The 17,232-nt window shown below is 44.1% G+C and overlaps 1 protein-coding gene across 5 annotated transcripts in view; it reads right to left on the bottom strand.

Moving 5' to 3' along the window:
• The window catches only part of LOC140071104 (sodium/calcium exchanger 1-like), an 82,745-nt gene that overhangs the window by 50,264 nt on the left and 15,249 nt on the right, over positions 1-17,232 (bottom strand). For 4 of the 5 annotated variants that reach the window (XM_072118402.1, XM_072118401.1, XM_072118405.1 and 1 more), the window contains exon 2: positions 721-2,465. The exons of the other annotated variant lie outside the window; for it this stretch is intronic. In XM_072118402.1, coding sequence (XP_071974503.1) covers positions 721-2,420 — 1,700 coding nt within the window. In that variant the 5' untranslated portion in view covers positions 2,421-2,465. The remainder of the gene's footprint in view (positions 1-720; positions 2,466-17,232) is intronic. 5 annotated transcript variants of the gene reach the window in all.

Raw genomic sequence — 17,232 nt, 5'->3', positions numbered from 1 at the left:
CTTCATGTGTATAGTAGAGCTGTGTGTGTCTTCATGTGTATAGTAGAGATGTGTGTGTCTGCATGTGTATAGTAGAGCTGTGTGTGTAACTGTATGGATGAAGCAGAGCTGTGTGTGTAACTGTATGAATGAAGCAGAGTTGTGTGTGTAAATGTATGGATGAAGAAGATGTGTGTGTAAATGTATGGATTTAGCAGAGATGTGCGTATAAATGTATGGATGTAGCAGAGATGTGTGTGTAAATGTATGGATGTAGCAGAGCTGTGTGTGTAGATGTATGATATTTTAATTGGTGTCAAATATATTTTTCCTTTTTTGGAAGCCTAAATCTGTGGTGCGTCCTATAGTAAGAAGCATCTTATAGTCTGAAAAATACAGTTTTTAAAAACTCTAGACTGGATGGGGGCCCACAACCTCTATACAGCCCAGGGACTAAGGTAGTCTTAATCCGCCACTCTATCGTTATTGTATTTTTTGGTGTGTTTTTTTTTCAGAGTATCCAATACATTTTACAAAACAGAGATCCACACCAACAGAATATATAACAGATCTTATCTATATTTCATGAAAACTATTAGGAAAGGGCATTTACAGCCAGGACTGCCCATTCTTACAACCAAACCAACACATCTACGTCCCTCTACTAGGTGCAACCTGTATGTAGCAAATGCAGAATTTTAGCACAGATGAAGATATGAAATATAGAAATGCAATACTCACGTGGTCTCGTCATTCTGGAATTCCACTTTCCCAGCAACTTCTAGGTAGTCTTCTCCAGCTTTTGCAGAGCCCTCACTGGTCCTATATGGTATTACGACTCTCCCTCTGGCACCTGAGCCTCTTACTACTTTGGCTCTCATAGTACCTATACTTTCACTCACTCTCATACTGCCTGACTCAAAGCTAAAGATACCTGCATGGTCATCATCAAATATAGTGACTGTGGCTCTCCTCCCTGTCCCTAGTCTTACTCGGCCAGGTCCATCTCTCACACCTCGCGCCCTACGAGGGTTGCTTAGTTGGACATAGAAATGTTCATCTTCCTCGAAAACATCATCATCAATGATGCCGAGACGAAGTTCCTTTTTGCTTTCTCCAGGTTGGAAGATAAGACTTCCTTCTGCCAGCTCATAGTCTGACCCGGCATTGGCTGTTCCGTCCTCAGTCCTATAATCTACTTGGATTGCCCCTTCGCCTTCTGCTCTCTTACACAATACCCACACACTCACTGTGCCACAATTTTCAAAGCACTGGTAGTGCGTATGCTCAAATTCCACTTCCGTCCACAGCCCATCTTCCTCACTTCTAACTCCCCCCTCTTCTCTGTTCCCACCATCTGTCAAAGCCCTTCTCGCCTGATCGGCTGCATGTTTCTTTAGGACATTCCCTGCCCCGATCATCATCCTAGTAGCCTGAATCCTGTAAAATGCTCTGCTTTTTTGCTGTTGCACAAGGGCTTGGTAATTTGCTAATTCCATCAGTTGTTCCATGTCCTTTCCAGGGTAACGTTGACGCATGTCTTTAAACACTCTGGCCATATCTCTTCGTTCTTCTTCTTCTTCCTCTTCAAAGTCTATGGCACCACCAGCCATTCTCATTTCCCCTACATCCTCCTGTCCACCCGCGTCTTCTGCACCTACCAAAACTCCCCGGCTTTTACCAGCTCTATACTTTGCACGGCCTTCCCTTCGTCCCGAGTAACGGTAAAATAACAAACGCCTGTCTGCCAGCCAGGCCTGAAGAACACAAATGGGGAAAAAGAAGAATGTCAGTAATGCTTCCCAAACCTCCACTTCTCCAGGTGAGGACCATGACAAAATCAGGAAAAGCCACACGTAAGCAAAGACACTCCAAAATGCAGTCACTGCAAAGACACGTGGGTGCCGAATGCGACGACTCTCACCATCAGGGACTACCGCAACGCAAATTCCAATAATCACTAACATGTTGAAGGCAGCTGAGCCAACGATAGTGCTGGGGCCCAAGTCACCTGCTTCAAAGCCTCGTCCAACCACCTCAATGATAGAAAGCAAAATTTCTGGGGCTGATGACCCCAGTGCCATCAGTGTAAGGTTTGAAACAGTTTCATTCCAGAGACGTACACTTGTCACTGTCACCTCTCCATTGGGCCTTCGAAATGTAATTCGCCGCTCTTGTGAAGTGATGACCTCAATAGATGCCATAAAGCGGTCAGCTATGATGGACATTCCAAGGAACATGTAGACGAGTGCCACAAAGTAGACAATGGCTCTTGCTGCACGGTCCCCAGTGGACGGAGGATGTGGCAGCCATGCAGGCAGCAGGACACCGTCTGTGCACACTTCATGCTGGCTTTGACCACAAGTAGAAGCATTTGGAGAAGGAGTAGAAGCACCCAGTGATAAAGGAAAGAGCAGCAGGGAGAACAGGAATAAATACATGGTGGAGAAAGAAGGGAAAAGCGGGTCAAGGGAAAGCCGGATCACCTACAACAGAGAAACGAAAACATTGGTTATCAAGGGTTCCCAGCATATGAGGTAATCATCTAAAAATGATCTATCTGTCTATAAAGCCTCTTTTCAGCCGAATGATCATTTTTGAATCCATGTTTGAATATTTTACTCTGTTTGCAACAGTTTGTAGTCCGGATCAAACCACTAAGTCTTGAGTTACCCCGTTCCACCAGAGTAAATTTTGGCCTTAAAATCTTCTACAAATGGGGAGGAGATTAATGTATAAAATATATGAGTCTTTTCCCAGTTTCTATGGCGATTACAGAAGTCAAACACAGCAAACTGATTCAGAGGAGATCCAAGGGTTGAGGAGTATGTACTATAGCTCATGTTGTAGATGTGAGGAGAAGATTTACTATAGAAGAGTGTCACAGAATTCCACAAGCTCCTGGGCTTCCAGCAGGACCTGATACTTTTTGGTAACATAGACCTTAGACTTAGAATTGCAATTTTTTTGGATGTTGCTGCTATTTATGATAGTGGAAATTAAGGTGAACCTATTACTGCCAGTTTCCCCAAAATACCATCTGTAGAAGGCACTTCAGCTTTTTTTGTTTTGTTGGCCAGCGAAGTGCCCCCATGCATGTGGAAGTGTTATTCAGACTTCTAAAGGAACCAAAAGTAAATTTTGATTTCCAGTATGTTAAATGCACCTTACCACTAAAAGTTCTCGCCAGAGAGACTGTAACAGAGAACGCTAACCCTACTATCATTTGATCCTCTCTTCACGGCACAAGCCCCGAAGAGGTGTGGAAGGGTGGGTATAGACATTCTGCAGCCACAGTCCCAGCTGCCAAGCTCAGAGCACCCTATACTATACCCGCCTCTACAGAGCTCCAACCTACAATATGTCCCACTGGGTTGTTACATTGTGTAATGTCTAGAGAATTTTCAGTGCATTTCTTCAAAATGCAGGTTCACCGCTCTCCCCAGTCTCCTGCTTGTAAGAGGGGACAAAAAAAAAATCACAGGCAGGAGGCAGAGGAGACATGAACAAGAGCAGGTACGGTATATAAAAGCCAAATACAAGAATATATCAACTATAACTATTTTGTGTCTGTTAGCAAAGGTAAACCTGGACAACTGAAAGCGCATGTGAAAAACAGCTATGGTGACATCCCCAGTAGTCTGAGGTAAACTTAGACTACCGTAATTGAGTTATAATATATAAAATGTTTTGAAGAACACAAAGATGTAGTCGGCTCACCGCTTAACCGCCCTCCGTGTGCACTTGATCCATCCAGAGAGGATGGAAAAAAAGCAAGGAAAAGGTTCCAGCACTCATCGAATGGCTTGTACTTAAAATGTTCAATCCTTTATTAGAAAACGCTGTGGTGGACGGAATACCAATGCATTTCAACCTTTGAGGTCTTAATCTTGGTCCACATGGTCTTCCATTTTTTTTATGCGATTGAACATTACAAGTACAAGCCATTACATGAGTGTTGGATCGTTTTCCATAAAAAAAAGTTGTGGTAACATTCCAGGTGGACTTAAAAATCGAATTAAAAATAACTTTCCCGCTGGACTTGAGTTAAAGTCTGTACATGCGCAGTAGCTCCGGTTTTGCAGACAAGCGCAGCTACGTCTCTGTGCTGAAGAGGACCTGTTAGGCAGAGTCGATACAGGTTACTGGGGCGTGGAGTAGCCTGTACTCCCGCTCCACGGCGTGGCTACTCCATGTCCCAGTTACGCTCATTTACATGAACCCTAAAAATTACAATTTTAAGGGGTTACAATTTATTAAATGATTAATTAAAAATTATTAATGTTATGGCATAAACCTACTATGGGATCTATCTTATTAGGTAGATGACTTATGGTAGGTTTCCTTTAACAATAACATCCCTGGTGGTCTAGGGGAGTAAAGGGTAACAAAGCTAATTTTGTGGGTAGTGAAAGAGGGAAAGTGAAAAGTCAATGAAAGCATCCCCAATGATAATAGCATCCCTGGTGGTCTTTAGTCCCTTACAAATGCTATGTACAGTGTAAGTAGTGAGGACTAGGAGCAGGATATCTTATTAAACCACCTTTGGCCATTGGGGACAGCTATTCCTTTGTCTATTAGGGTATCTATAACCATTAACAGACTTAGTCTATTAGTTGAGCTCTACTTTCCCTTCGACTCTTGATCAAATTGGCTCTGGCACATGCTCCAAGCTGGCAGTAACAGGAAGAAGCTGTAGTCGATTAATTGTCAATGACATTTTATACCGTGCGTAATATCTGACAATGGGAAGGAAAACATTGCGCTTCTTCTATTCTCTGAATTCTGAATAATGCATGTGGGATCCTATGTACAGACAGGTTGTTCTGGAGAAGATACACATTGCCCAGGTTATAACAATGACAGCTGGAGAAAATCCCTCATCTTGGAGCAGCAATATACCTGACATCTTATTCCTGACAATTACATACTAGAGGAATCCCCTAGGAGCAGTTACCGGGTGTGTATGGACCCTAATATAGGGGATTCTGCAGCTGAATGCATTGTAACAAATAATCAGACATTATACATTTTTATGGTGTTATCTGTACATTTTATACTGTGCAGATACTGGCTGTACCAATACAATACGATTCAGAGCGCCCTGGATGAGACAAACACTACCAAGGCAGGCGTGAGAGAACATAAGGATACATAGCGCACATCCTATTATCCTAATTTAACCTCCCCTATTCTTGGCTGTTGTGCTGCAGACACCATGTCACTTTTATATACGTACGTCGTTAAACCAATATGAAGTTCATGACACAAGCAGAACTACAAGAGCTCCGTATCTTCAGTACGCGATGCCAAACAATTTCATTTTCTCACCATCAACATTTCCGATCTGAGTCTGCAAACGTTATAAGCACAGGCCGTACAGGTCATTAGTTCCCGATGCGTCTAAATAATCCACTTCATTAAACTCTATTTTGCTAGCTCTCTAACTGTAGTCCATCAAAATTTAGGCGATTGTCCACGGTGCCCAAGAGAGTCTCTCAACTCTCATGAAACATTGACACTATCCAAGGACTATAAGCAATGGGGATTCTTTAGTTTAGATGGGAAAAGGGTGTCCTATAGTCTGAAGGTGTGAAACTATTCCAAAGAGTCAAAAGTTCTGGTTCTTCTAGAGATGAGTGAACCTGATGTATGGGTTTGGTGGGGCTTTAATTTGCCGAATTGACAGCTTGGCCACCAATCCAGCAATATGTCTTTGTCAGGGAGCTGAAGCCGACCATCAGGTCTGCTCATCTCTATTCTTGACCTGTAGATACGTAGGTCATCAATATCATGAAGATAGAAAGCTGGGGTTGTAAGACCGGGTCTACTCAGGATCAGGTGCTATAAACAAATCTGTCTAAAATTTTACATAGAGCTTACATAGAGTACAAGTACAAATACAAGTACAAATGTCAGTAGGGGGATAAAACCGGGAATTTGGAGAGCCAGCGTGCCTCCCGATGAGCTTTTCGGAAGAAACTCCCTCGTCTTGGGTTTTTACGGAGTCCTAGGAGAAATCTTACTTCCCGACCCTAGTCACAAGCTTCTCACTCAAGCAAACCAGTTACCTACACTGTACTGAAGAAACCCAACCAGGTGGAAACAGTGCTGTCTAGAGTTGGGAGTCTGTTTCTACTGGAATAGATATACTGGTCTGATTTTAATCAAGCATCATGTCATAAGGCTTCCTGAAGGTCATGCTTGATGTCAAGGGAGCTGCCTAACGGTAGCTAAAAGAGGCGTGGTTTTCCTTATCCCAACCTGGAAAACTTATTTGCATGTTTTCCCCAAATCCCCTAGTGGAGCATCCATGGCTATAAGTCTCCAGATGACTACAAGGCGGCCTTAATTGGCAGTCTCCTTAAGGTGAACTCTTACTTCCCAACCTTCAATATTTTGGTGCATTTGTCTCCAACAATGTTTCTAATCTTCCCACCATTCCACCCTTTGAAATGATTATTATCCATGGTAGAAACTTACAGTATAACCTGACATTCTGCGTCATGAACTGCTGCAACGTAAAATGACTATTTCATTCATCTACCTAGAGCAGAATAACCACCGGCAAGTCGACGGAGGCCAACCTGCCATGAGGATCTTATCATTAGGCTTCTAATTCCTTCACTAGAGGAGCAGTAGTGAGTCCTCTTGTATCGATTGATTTCTAGATGTCCATATGGCAGGCCACAGAGACCGGTTATTCCAGCTTTTTAATTCCATCGCTTTCCTCAGCCTCTTCCAATGGAGCTCCATGTTTCTTAGAATAATTCACACTTAGTATTCCGACATAATCCCTCTGCACAGGGAACCTGGCCGCTCTCTCCACATAAGGACTGTTTAATATATTCTGTATGCACAGAAGCTCAGACACACTGGGCTATTGTGCGAAAATGTTCACACCATTTCCCAGAATCGAGAATCCTACAGGATTTTAACGGCTGTTCTGTCATTGAATTGTGAAGCCTTCACCCCAACCATCCTGATACTCACTGTCTACACTATTAGAATAGAAATCCAGGATACTAGAGGATTTTAGGTTTTATTTTATTAAATTGCAATAAAACGCTCATTTTGATCCTCGCAAAAATTAACACATTAAATAAAATTACAGTTTTGGCTTACAAAATCTATTACATTATTGGCCTGCATCTTATAAGAATTATCTAATATGTTGCTATGATCTGTATTTCTCCATTTTTGCAAACAGGAGGAATCTAGTAATAAAGATGCAGCGTTGCTAGGAATTGTAATTGCCCACTGCAGCTCTGTGTATCCACAGCTAGTCTGTGACCTAGTAGTCATCTGATGAGGAAGCCATAGTGTATAATGGGTGCACATCCTCCACTATTTACTGTCAGGCTGGATGACGGGGCCCCCTGACACTGTGGGCCCCATAGCGGCCACTATGGCTGCTACCACTGTAGTTACACCCCTGGGTCCAACACCAACTAGCAATAATTATGATTATTTTCCCATTCACTTTACCAAGTGGGCATGAAGGGGGCGTTGCGGCGCAGGTGCACTAGCTAGTTTTAGCAGCCGGCACAGCCATCAAACACCGGTCATTTAACCGATCATTTAACCTTTGGTTCACTGTGGAATTTATAATAGTATAAATCTAAAACATTGCCTTTAATTGGGTTGGATCTGTCTTGAGACTGCAATTTTTAAAGGCTTTTCTATGAGAAACTGATAGAGGCTCAAGGTCAAAGACTCCTCCGATATTTCAGTATTGTGTTGGATTTCCCTTTAATATATTTTTGCTACATTACAAGAATACTTAAAGGGGTATACTATTGAAGACTAGATTCCTAAATAAACGCAGGAATACAAAACAACACATTCATTAAAGGGAACCTGTCACCAGGAGACCCATTTTTAGCACTCCCCCAGTCCCCACAGAGCATAGTACATACACTGCCAACGTGTTTTTGTATTAAAAATTGTTTTTACAGAAAAAAAGATATGTTATATTGTACCTTTCATTAGAATCTGCTGTGTGACTGGGCAGTTCCCAAATGGGAGGGACTGGAAAGGAGCAGTTCCCCACCCCCACCCTTCTCCAGCTTCTCCATTCATATATTTTCAAATATATGAAAACACCCATCACTGGGCTTAGCCACGCCCCCTGCTCCTATACAGCCAATCCCGAGTGTGGGGAGTTATTCATATATTTGAAAAGGTCACATGTTTCCCAAGGGTGTGGGGGGGGGGGGGGGGGACTGCTCCTTTCCAGCCACTCCCATTTGCCAACTGCCTTGTCACACAGCACATGCTAATTAAAGGTACAATATAACATATCTTTTTTTCTGTAAAACCAATTTTTTATACAAAAACACTTTGGCAGCGTATGTACTATGCTCTGTGGGGACTGGGGGAGTGCTCAAAATGGGTCTCCTGGTGACAGGTTCCTTTTAATTCAATGTAATTAACAAAAACATAGTATTTTGCAGATATAATTCCAACCTGTCTCTATCAGTCCTGGTGCTTTCATTTTGGTTGTCCCTGGATACAACCATACACTCCTGACTATGGCCAGGCAGTTTCCTCTGGCATGAATGGCTTCTCTTATACTGCAAGGGGAGGGTCAGGACCAGAGAGCACTACAGAAACAGGCACTTCCTGTCCAGCAATGAGTAGTAGAGACAAGAGCAGCTCTACAGGTAAGATAAGCTCTGGATCTGAGAGGCATAGGGGTGCTACTGTGTGTTTTATTGATTAAGTGAGGTAGCAGAGCTGAGTGTGTCATTGGGGCACATTTACTTACCCGTCCCGTTGACGCCGCCAATCCAGAATGTCTTACGAGGATTCGGAGCTGCCGTGATTCACTAAGATCGTGCGTCCAATTTCCTGCATATGTCGCTTCCCCGCTGAGGTCCGCCGGAGATCACCTTCTTGTTCCCGGTATATGTGAGTGCTGATTTGGTTTTTAAATTCTGTGGTTTGCCCGAATCAGTTGGGTTGTCCGACGTCCATGCCCTCGATTTGTGTTGCATGAAAGCCGGCGTTGATGCGCCACAATCCGATCGTGTCCGCCAAACAAGCAGGGCAATTCAGGGCAAATCGGAAAAAATTGCGAAACCCGAGGGAAAAGCGTCCGACGGACCCTTAGTAAATGTGCCCCAATGGGGCACATTTACTTACCCGGTCCATTCGTGATCCAGCGTCCGTCGAGGATTCGGGTCCGGCTGGGATTCACTAAGGTAGTGCGACCGATGTCCACCAGGTGTCGCTGCTGTGCTGAAGTTCGTCGGAATGCATGGAAGTTCACCATCCGTTGCTGGGTGCAGGTAAGCGCATGTCAAGCGACACATTTTTTTTTAAATACGGCGATTTTTCCGACTCTGTGGGGTTTCCCGATGGCCACGCTCCCGATTTTGGTCGCGTACATGCCGGCGCCGATGCGCCACAATCCAATCGCGTGTGCCAAAAACCTGGGGCAATTTGGCGCAATTCATAATTTTTGGAAAACCCGGCGAAAAAAACGCGATTCGGGCCCTTAGTAAATGACCCCCATCTCATGACTCTGATCTTTATTTTTCTGTGACAATTACCAGTAGAATGTTTAGAAGCTAAAAGAAAGTGTAGATAAACTCTATACTTTGATAATCTAAGCACATTGTCAGCACACAGCATCTCGTAGCGCAGAGGAATCATGAAGCGTCTGCTCAGCTAGTCCCCACCCACACTGGCGAATCTTACACTAACCATCACTGAGTGATAGGAGCACAAACAGCAAGAAAACTGCGTAAAATTGTAAAGTAAGTGATTACAAAGGATCTTTAATCCGTAAACGTCAATAAGGAATTTGAGAACTTTCTTTCATGGGCAAACCCCTTTAACAGCGTTGTCCCTTGATTGTTATTCCCTATCCAGGGAATCAGTGTGGGTTCCACTCTTTCCCTACCTCGTGAACTGCAGGGACCCTTTCTCATAATCAGTGGGTGTCCCAGCACTTAGCCCCCCCACCAATCATATGTTATTCCTCTATCAAACTTGGGACAACCCCTTTATAGTATGTTCAAGTGTCAAAAATACACATCAGATAAATCTTGTCTGCAGCAGATATCCAAAGCTTAGATTTCTATCACGGCTTGACTGCCACGGTTCGGCCCCACTAAATAGGACTAATCAATGGGGGGGGCTCCCATCATAGTTTTGAAACAGCAAGATAACAAGGGGTACAGTTTGATCTGGATTACAACCAGTGCGTTGAAAATTCTGCACAGAATGTTGAAATACAACATGGATTACCACAGAAAAAAAGAAGAAAACACCTTTGATCGGCCTAGAGATGGAGTAAAGAAACTCACATAACAATTCACTTCCCTGCAGCAAATGTACGTTCCTGCTTTTTAGATGAGCTCTGGTAAAGGAAATCTATCATCAAAATCCATCATGGTGAACCAGGGACACTTACTCATACATTGGGGCACATTTACTAAGGGTCAGAATCACGTTTTCCTGACGGGTTTCCAGAATTTTTCCGATTTGCTCCGAATTGCCCCGGGATATTGGCGCACGCGATCGCTTTCATGCTACAGAAATCGGGGGCGTGGCCGTCGGAAAACCTGCCGGATTCGGAAAAACTGCAGAATTTTTTTTAAAAAAATCGTGTCGCAAAAATAGCACTCACATACACCGAGACAGAGGAGGTGAATTCCGGCACCTAGTGGACATCGGGGGCATGACCTTAGTCGGGCAGAACCCGAATCAGCGTCGGAGAACGCGCCGCTGAATCGCGACAGGACCGGGTAAGTAAATCTGCCCCATTGAGCCACCGCGACTGAGCTAATCTTCTTATATTTGTTATCCATGGCCTCCTTCCTTCTAAAATCAACTTTAAAAATGATGCTAATTAGTCAGAAAGGCTCTGGGTGGAAGCATGAGACACCTCCTGCCTCATGATTGGTTCAGACTGATACTCTCTCCCTCCCTCTTTCCTCCTCTGTAGAGCTGGATTATAGTACAGTAAGGGCAGAATGATATATACATATAATACATATATACATATATCTAAGGTACAGTATTTTTCGGACTATAAGGTGCACCGGATTATAAGGCGCACCATCAATAAATGCCTGCTAAAACGTCTAGGTTCATAAATAAGGAACATCGGATTATAAGGCTCACCTGATTATAAGGATGAATGACCAGCAGGTGGCAGACCTGTGCACAGTTCAAGGCGGCTGTTGTCTGTAAGTATGGTTCATATACAAGGCGCACTGGACCATAAGGCACACCTTTGATTTCTGAGAAAATCAAAGGATTTTTTGTGCGACTTATAGTCCGAAAAATACGGTATATATCAGGTAATTGGCACACATAATGAGGGATATGAGCCTTAGCAAGGGGCTGCTCTCTGACACTGTCAGCATTATCCCTGCTGCATTTATGACAACCGTCTTCTGTATATACTATCCACTTACAGCAGATCCCATCAGGGGAAAGGTTTTCCTGCTACGTTTGCATCCTCTCCGGTTTTGCACATAAGGAGCTAACACTGATTGAAAATACAGTCTCCCTAATGCCCCCCTCCTCGTAGTGCTCCATAAGAGATTAGTGTAAATGGTATATAGCAGAGATGAGCCGTAAATGCCGTTCGCTAACATATCACTTGAAGTGGTTTCAATTAAGAGCGTCAATGAAGTGCTGTCAGGCTGCTTTAACAGTGCACATTTGAAGGAATTTGAGTAATGGGGGCTCATTGCTTTAAAGATTTTTGGCGGGTGAGCGTATAGATCAATAGTCAAGCAGCTATTATTTCATCTGTCCAAAATCTAGGGGCAGAAATTAAATAGAAAGAACAAACGCAAGCAGTGGCGGCTCCAGGTTTCAGCAGGCCCCCGGGCGGCAGAGCCTCAGTGGGCCCCTTTGCAGTGGACTCATGTGGTGGCATTAAAAATTCAGAAACTAAAATAGTTTCCTGTTCCCTAAAATATTCTATAGTTTATCATCCCAAACCACCCCTCATGGTTATTTTATATAAAGCCTATGGATTCATCAGATACAGTCCCTTCACCCCCATGGATTCCTTATGTTCAGCCTTATATGGGCCCCCCCAGCAGCTCTGGGCCCAGGCACTTGCCCAGGTATGCCCAGTGCTGACGTCGGTCCTGAACACAAGTGCTAGGGAACAGCAGTCAGCTTCCTTCCTCTCTCCTGTCTGTGCCCATGGTTAATGTGTCCGAGACCAATCCCAATACACCGTTGGTTAAAAAAAGTCACCTTCCTTCACAGGAAGTTGACTGAGCGTCATAGGTCCCACAATGATCTTCTGTCCTGCTATTGACAGCAGACCCAATCCTGACCCCAACCTGTGCATGACTCTGTCTCTATTCCAATTTCTGCCTATTGACTCCTGAAGCTGTGTATTCGTGTCCACAGTTGCACCAGCCATGAGGCAAGTTGAGCCACTCGCCTTAGGAAGCAGCACCAGCAGTCAGGTTAGTGGGTGGCATGAGGGGTGCAGTTACCTGCTAAAAAGTAGGACTTGACACTTAATATGGGCCAGATTTATCAAGCTGTATAAAAGTAAGAATGTTCTTAGTTGCCCATGGCAACCAATTACAGCTCCACTTTAAAATATTCATGAGCACTGAAAGCTGAGCTGTAACTGGTTGCTATGGGCAACTAAGAACATTCTTACTTTTAGACAGCTTGATAAATCTGCCCCATTGTATGAAGTGTCCTTTTTAGAATTCTGTCTTTTATGTGAAATTCACCTATGAAAAAATTCCCTCCAAAGGCATGTAAAATGAGCAGAGAAGAGTGAGATTTTACCCAAAATGGGTCATGTTTAGACTTTGCAGGAGGAGCGTCCTTTCAGATGCCCCCATCTCTGGTTCTTAGTACATAGGACAAGGGCCAGATTGAGTTTGGTGGGGGCCCCTGGGCGCAAAATATGATGGGGGCCCTCATTGAATGTAGTCCAGGTAGGGAACAGCAATCGCTATATACCACTCCCCAGCAATAACCATATACAGCCTCCCCAGTATTCGCTATATATACAGCCCCGCAGTCATCACTGTATACAGCTCCCCAGCAATCACTATATACAGCCCCTAGCAATCACTATATACAGCTCCCCCAGCAACCACTATATACAGCCCTCAGTAATCACTATATACAGCTCCCCAGTAACCACTATATACAGCTCCCCCATCTACTACTATATACAGCCCCCAGTAATCACTATATACAGCTCCCCCAGGAACCACTATATACAGCTCCCACAGCAATCACTATATACCTCTCCCCCAGCTTTCACTGTATACAGCCCCCCAGGAATCACTATATACAGCTCCCCCAGCAATCACTGTATACAGCTCCCCCAGGAACCGCTATATACAGCCACCCAGCAACCACTATATACAGCTCCCCCAGCAATCACTATATACAGACTCCCCAGGAACCACTATATACAGCTCCCCCAGCAACCACTATATACAGCCACCCAGCAACCAATATATACAGCTCCCCCAGCAATCACTATATACAGCTCCCCCAGCAATCACTATATACAGCTCCCCCAGCAATCACTATATACAGCTCCCCCAGCAATCACTGTATACAGCTCCCCAGCAATCACTGTATACAGCTCCCCCAGCAACCACTATATACAGCTCCACCAGGAACCACTATATACAGCCACCCAGCAATCACTATATACAGCTCCCCCAGCAATCACTATATACAGCTCCCCCAGCAATCACTGTATACAGCCCCCAGGAATCACTATATACAGCTCCCCCAGCAACCACTATATACAGCTCCACCAGGAACCACTATATACAGCCACCCAGCAACCACTATATACAGCTCCCCCAGCAACCACTATATACAGCTCCCCCAGCAACCACTATATACAGCTCCCCCAGCAACCACTATATACAGCTCCCCCAGCAACCACTATATACAGCTCCCCCAGCAATCACCATATACAGACTCCCCAGCAACCCCTATATACAGCTCCCCTAGCAATCACTATATACAGACTCCCCAGCAACCGCTATATACAGCTCCCCCAGGAACCACTATATACAGCCACCCAGCAACCACTATATACAGCTCCCCCAGCAACCACTATATACAGACTCCCCAGCAACCACTATATACAGCTCCCCCAGCAATCACTATATACAGCTCCCCCAGCAATCACTATATACAGACTCCCCAGCAACCAATATATACAGACTCCCCAGCAACCACTATATACAGACTCCCCAGCAACCACTATATACAGCTCCCCCAGCAATCACTATATACAGCTCCCCCAGCAATCACTATATACAGACTCCCCAGCAACCACTATATACAGACTCCCCAGCAACCACTATATACAGCTCCCCCATCAACCACTATATATACCTCCCCCAGCAATTACTATATACAGTTCCCCTAACAATCACTATATACATCTCCCCCAGCAACCACTAAATACAGATCCCCCAGTAATCAATATATACAGCTCCCACAGCTATCACTATATACAGCTCCCCCAGCAATCACTATTTACAGTTCCCCCAGGAATCACTATATACAGGTCCCCCAGCAACCACTATATACAGCCCCCCAGCAACCACTATATACAGCCCCCCAGTAATCACTATGTATAGCCCCCCAGCAATAACTATATACATCCCCCAACATTACCTATATACAGTACCATTTACTATATTGAGCCCCCTATAACTATATAGATCCCCCTAAAATAACTATATGCAGCCCCCTATAATAACTATACACAGTCTTGCAACCGCCCGAATCGGCCACCTTTGGTGGGGGCCCCCTTTAAGGGCAAAGTGATGGGGGCCCTGGGGCCCGCGTCCTGTGCGCCCCCTCCCTATAATCCGGCCCTGCCTAAGACAATGCTTTTGTTTTCATATTAAAAGGAAAAAAAACGTATCTTTTACATTGCATTAGACCTCTGGAAGTTGAAAATGTGAGCTGGAAATAAAAATTCCCTTTCCACCAATACCTTATATACTCGAGTATAAGCCTAGTTTTTCAGCACAAAATTTGTGCTCAAAAACCCTAACTCGGCTTATACTCGAGTCAAGTAAAAACATAAAGACAAAACTCACCTTTCTGACGTCACCCATAGGTCCTCTTCTGTCTGAGACAGAAGAGGACCTATGGGGGACGTCGGTAAGATGAGTACAGTGTTATTTTTTTTCCTACTACAGGGGCTGGGTAGGCTGTATGCTACAGGGGCTGGGCAGGCTGTATGCTACAGGGGCTGGCAGACTATATACTGGGAGGCTGTAACCAATGCATTTCCCACCCTCGGCTTATACTCGAGTCAATAGGTTTTCCCAGTTTTTTGTGTTGAAATTAGGGGTCTCGGCTTATACTCGGGTCGGCTTATACTCGAGTATATACGGTAGTTTTAACTGCTTGTATATCAGAATTTTTTTTGGTTCCCAGAAACACAAGCCAGATGTTATCTATAATATGACACCAGAATCATGTTCACAGGTACTATAGAACTGAAGATAGGGGCATCTAAATTGACACGCCCCCTGCAGCCTCTAAACTTGACTCATGTCAGGCAAAAAGCGACTCTTCTCTGCTCGTTTTCATAAGAAATGTGAAAGAGAATTTTTTAAATAGGTAAATTTAAAAATGAGAATAATTTATTGAAAGAGTAATTTATTGGGGTAAAATTTGGTGACTGAGCACCTTTAAAAGTTGAAAACCAATCAGATCTCTTAGACAACTATGGCAGTATCTGGTTGGGTGGCACAATGGGGCTTATTTACTAAGGGTCCCGCAGGCGCATTTTCGTCTGGTTTCCCGACTTTTCGGGGATCGCGCCGGGGATTGTGTCGCAGGCAACCAGATTGTGCCGGCTTTCCCGCGACAGAAATCGGGGGGCGGTGCCGTTGGACAATCCGACTAATTCGGACTGAGTGCTGGATTTAACATTTAAATTGTGTCGCAAGCTCAAGCACATACATGCACCAGGAAGAAGAAGGTGAACTGTCGGACCTGAGCGGGGAAGCGACACATGCAGGATATCGGGCGCGTGCTGGTAGTGAATCGCGGCACAGTGCATTCTCGTCGGGGAACGCGCAGGGACTGGTAAGTTTATTTTCCCCAATGAGTCCACAACCCACTGCATGTTACAGGGATATAGCGGTAATGTGACAATGTTATGTGCTGAGACATTAGGTGTTGCTTTTTTCTTATACTACAGATGCCGATTTTTATGCACTGACAGTTCATGTGACTTCTGCTTAAAAAACACACACCCATTGAGGTCTATGTGACACGAGAAGCTGAGATAACATTGAGTCCCTTGGAGCAGAGTCCTTCTTCCCAGATGCTGCATGATTTAGAAAGCTGCTTTTTCGTTTTGCTGCATGGCTTTCCCCTCACAGCAGTTCGCCGTTCATTAGTGTGGAGAAAAAGCTTTTGTGTAGATGCATTTAAAATGCTAACGCAAAAAAAAAAATTCTGACGGGCGCTATTTTTATCAGCACTACCGACCCTGTAGCTGAAGCTTCTCACCAGGGCTAGATTCTTAAAGGGGTTGTTCACTTTAATATATGTTTTCTTTAATGTATGGTATTTGGTCATTTACCAATATACATCTAATAAAAGTCCTGCACTGTTTTCTTGAAATGTAAAAGTAAAACCCCTGGTTCAGAATATATTTTACCTCATCATGAGACAACCCTGTCCATAAAATGGCCGCAGATGGAGGGTCATGTGATCCTAACTGATCAATGACCAATCTACCTTATGATTTTATTCATAATAATAATAATAATACCCTGCTACAAAAAAACAAAAAAGATGAAGTGGCCAACCCCTTTAATATATTGGAAATGTCACTCTGATATAATCCCTGGCCAACATTGGGCACAGGGTTGGTCCACCCACCAATCAGTGCTCATTCAAATTAGGGCTTATTCAAACTTGTTGGCAGCAAAGCCCTTTAAAGGAGGGGCCAATGACTTCTTATATTGATAGTCATTACTTTTAATGAACCTGAATTAGCTCAAGTCAAAGAAAGCTTAAAGGGAACCTGTCATCACATTTTTCACAAATGCAGCTAGTGACAGGTTCCTATAGAGCCCTATTTACTAGCTGACACTCTTATTTAAGCTAAACTTTGTTTCCCTCACATCCCCATAAATCAAATTTTTCTTACTTGCCATCACAGGGGGCATGTCCTGCTTGTTCAACCCCTCCCATCTACTCCTCCCCATGTCTTCTCCATTCAGCACTTCAAGTCATGTG

The sequence above is a fragment of the Engystomops pustulosus genome, chromosome 7 (assembly GCF_040894005.1).
Source record: "Engystomops pustulosus chromosome 7, aEngPut4.maternal, whole genome shotgun sequence".
In the NCBI taxonomy this organism is placed as follows: Eukaryota; Metazoa; Chordata; class Amphibia; order Anura; family Leptodactylidae; genus Engystomops; species Engystomops pustulosus.
The sequence above is the reverse complement of the archived record's forward strand: the minus strand, read 5'-3'. Positions and strand labels throughout refer to the sequence as shown.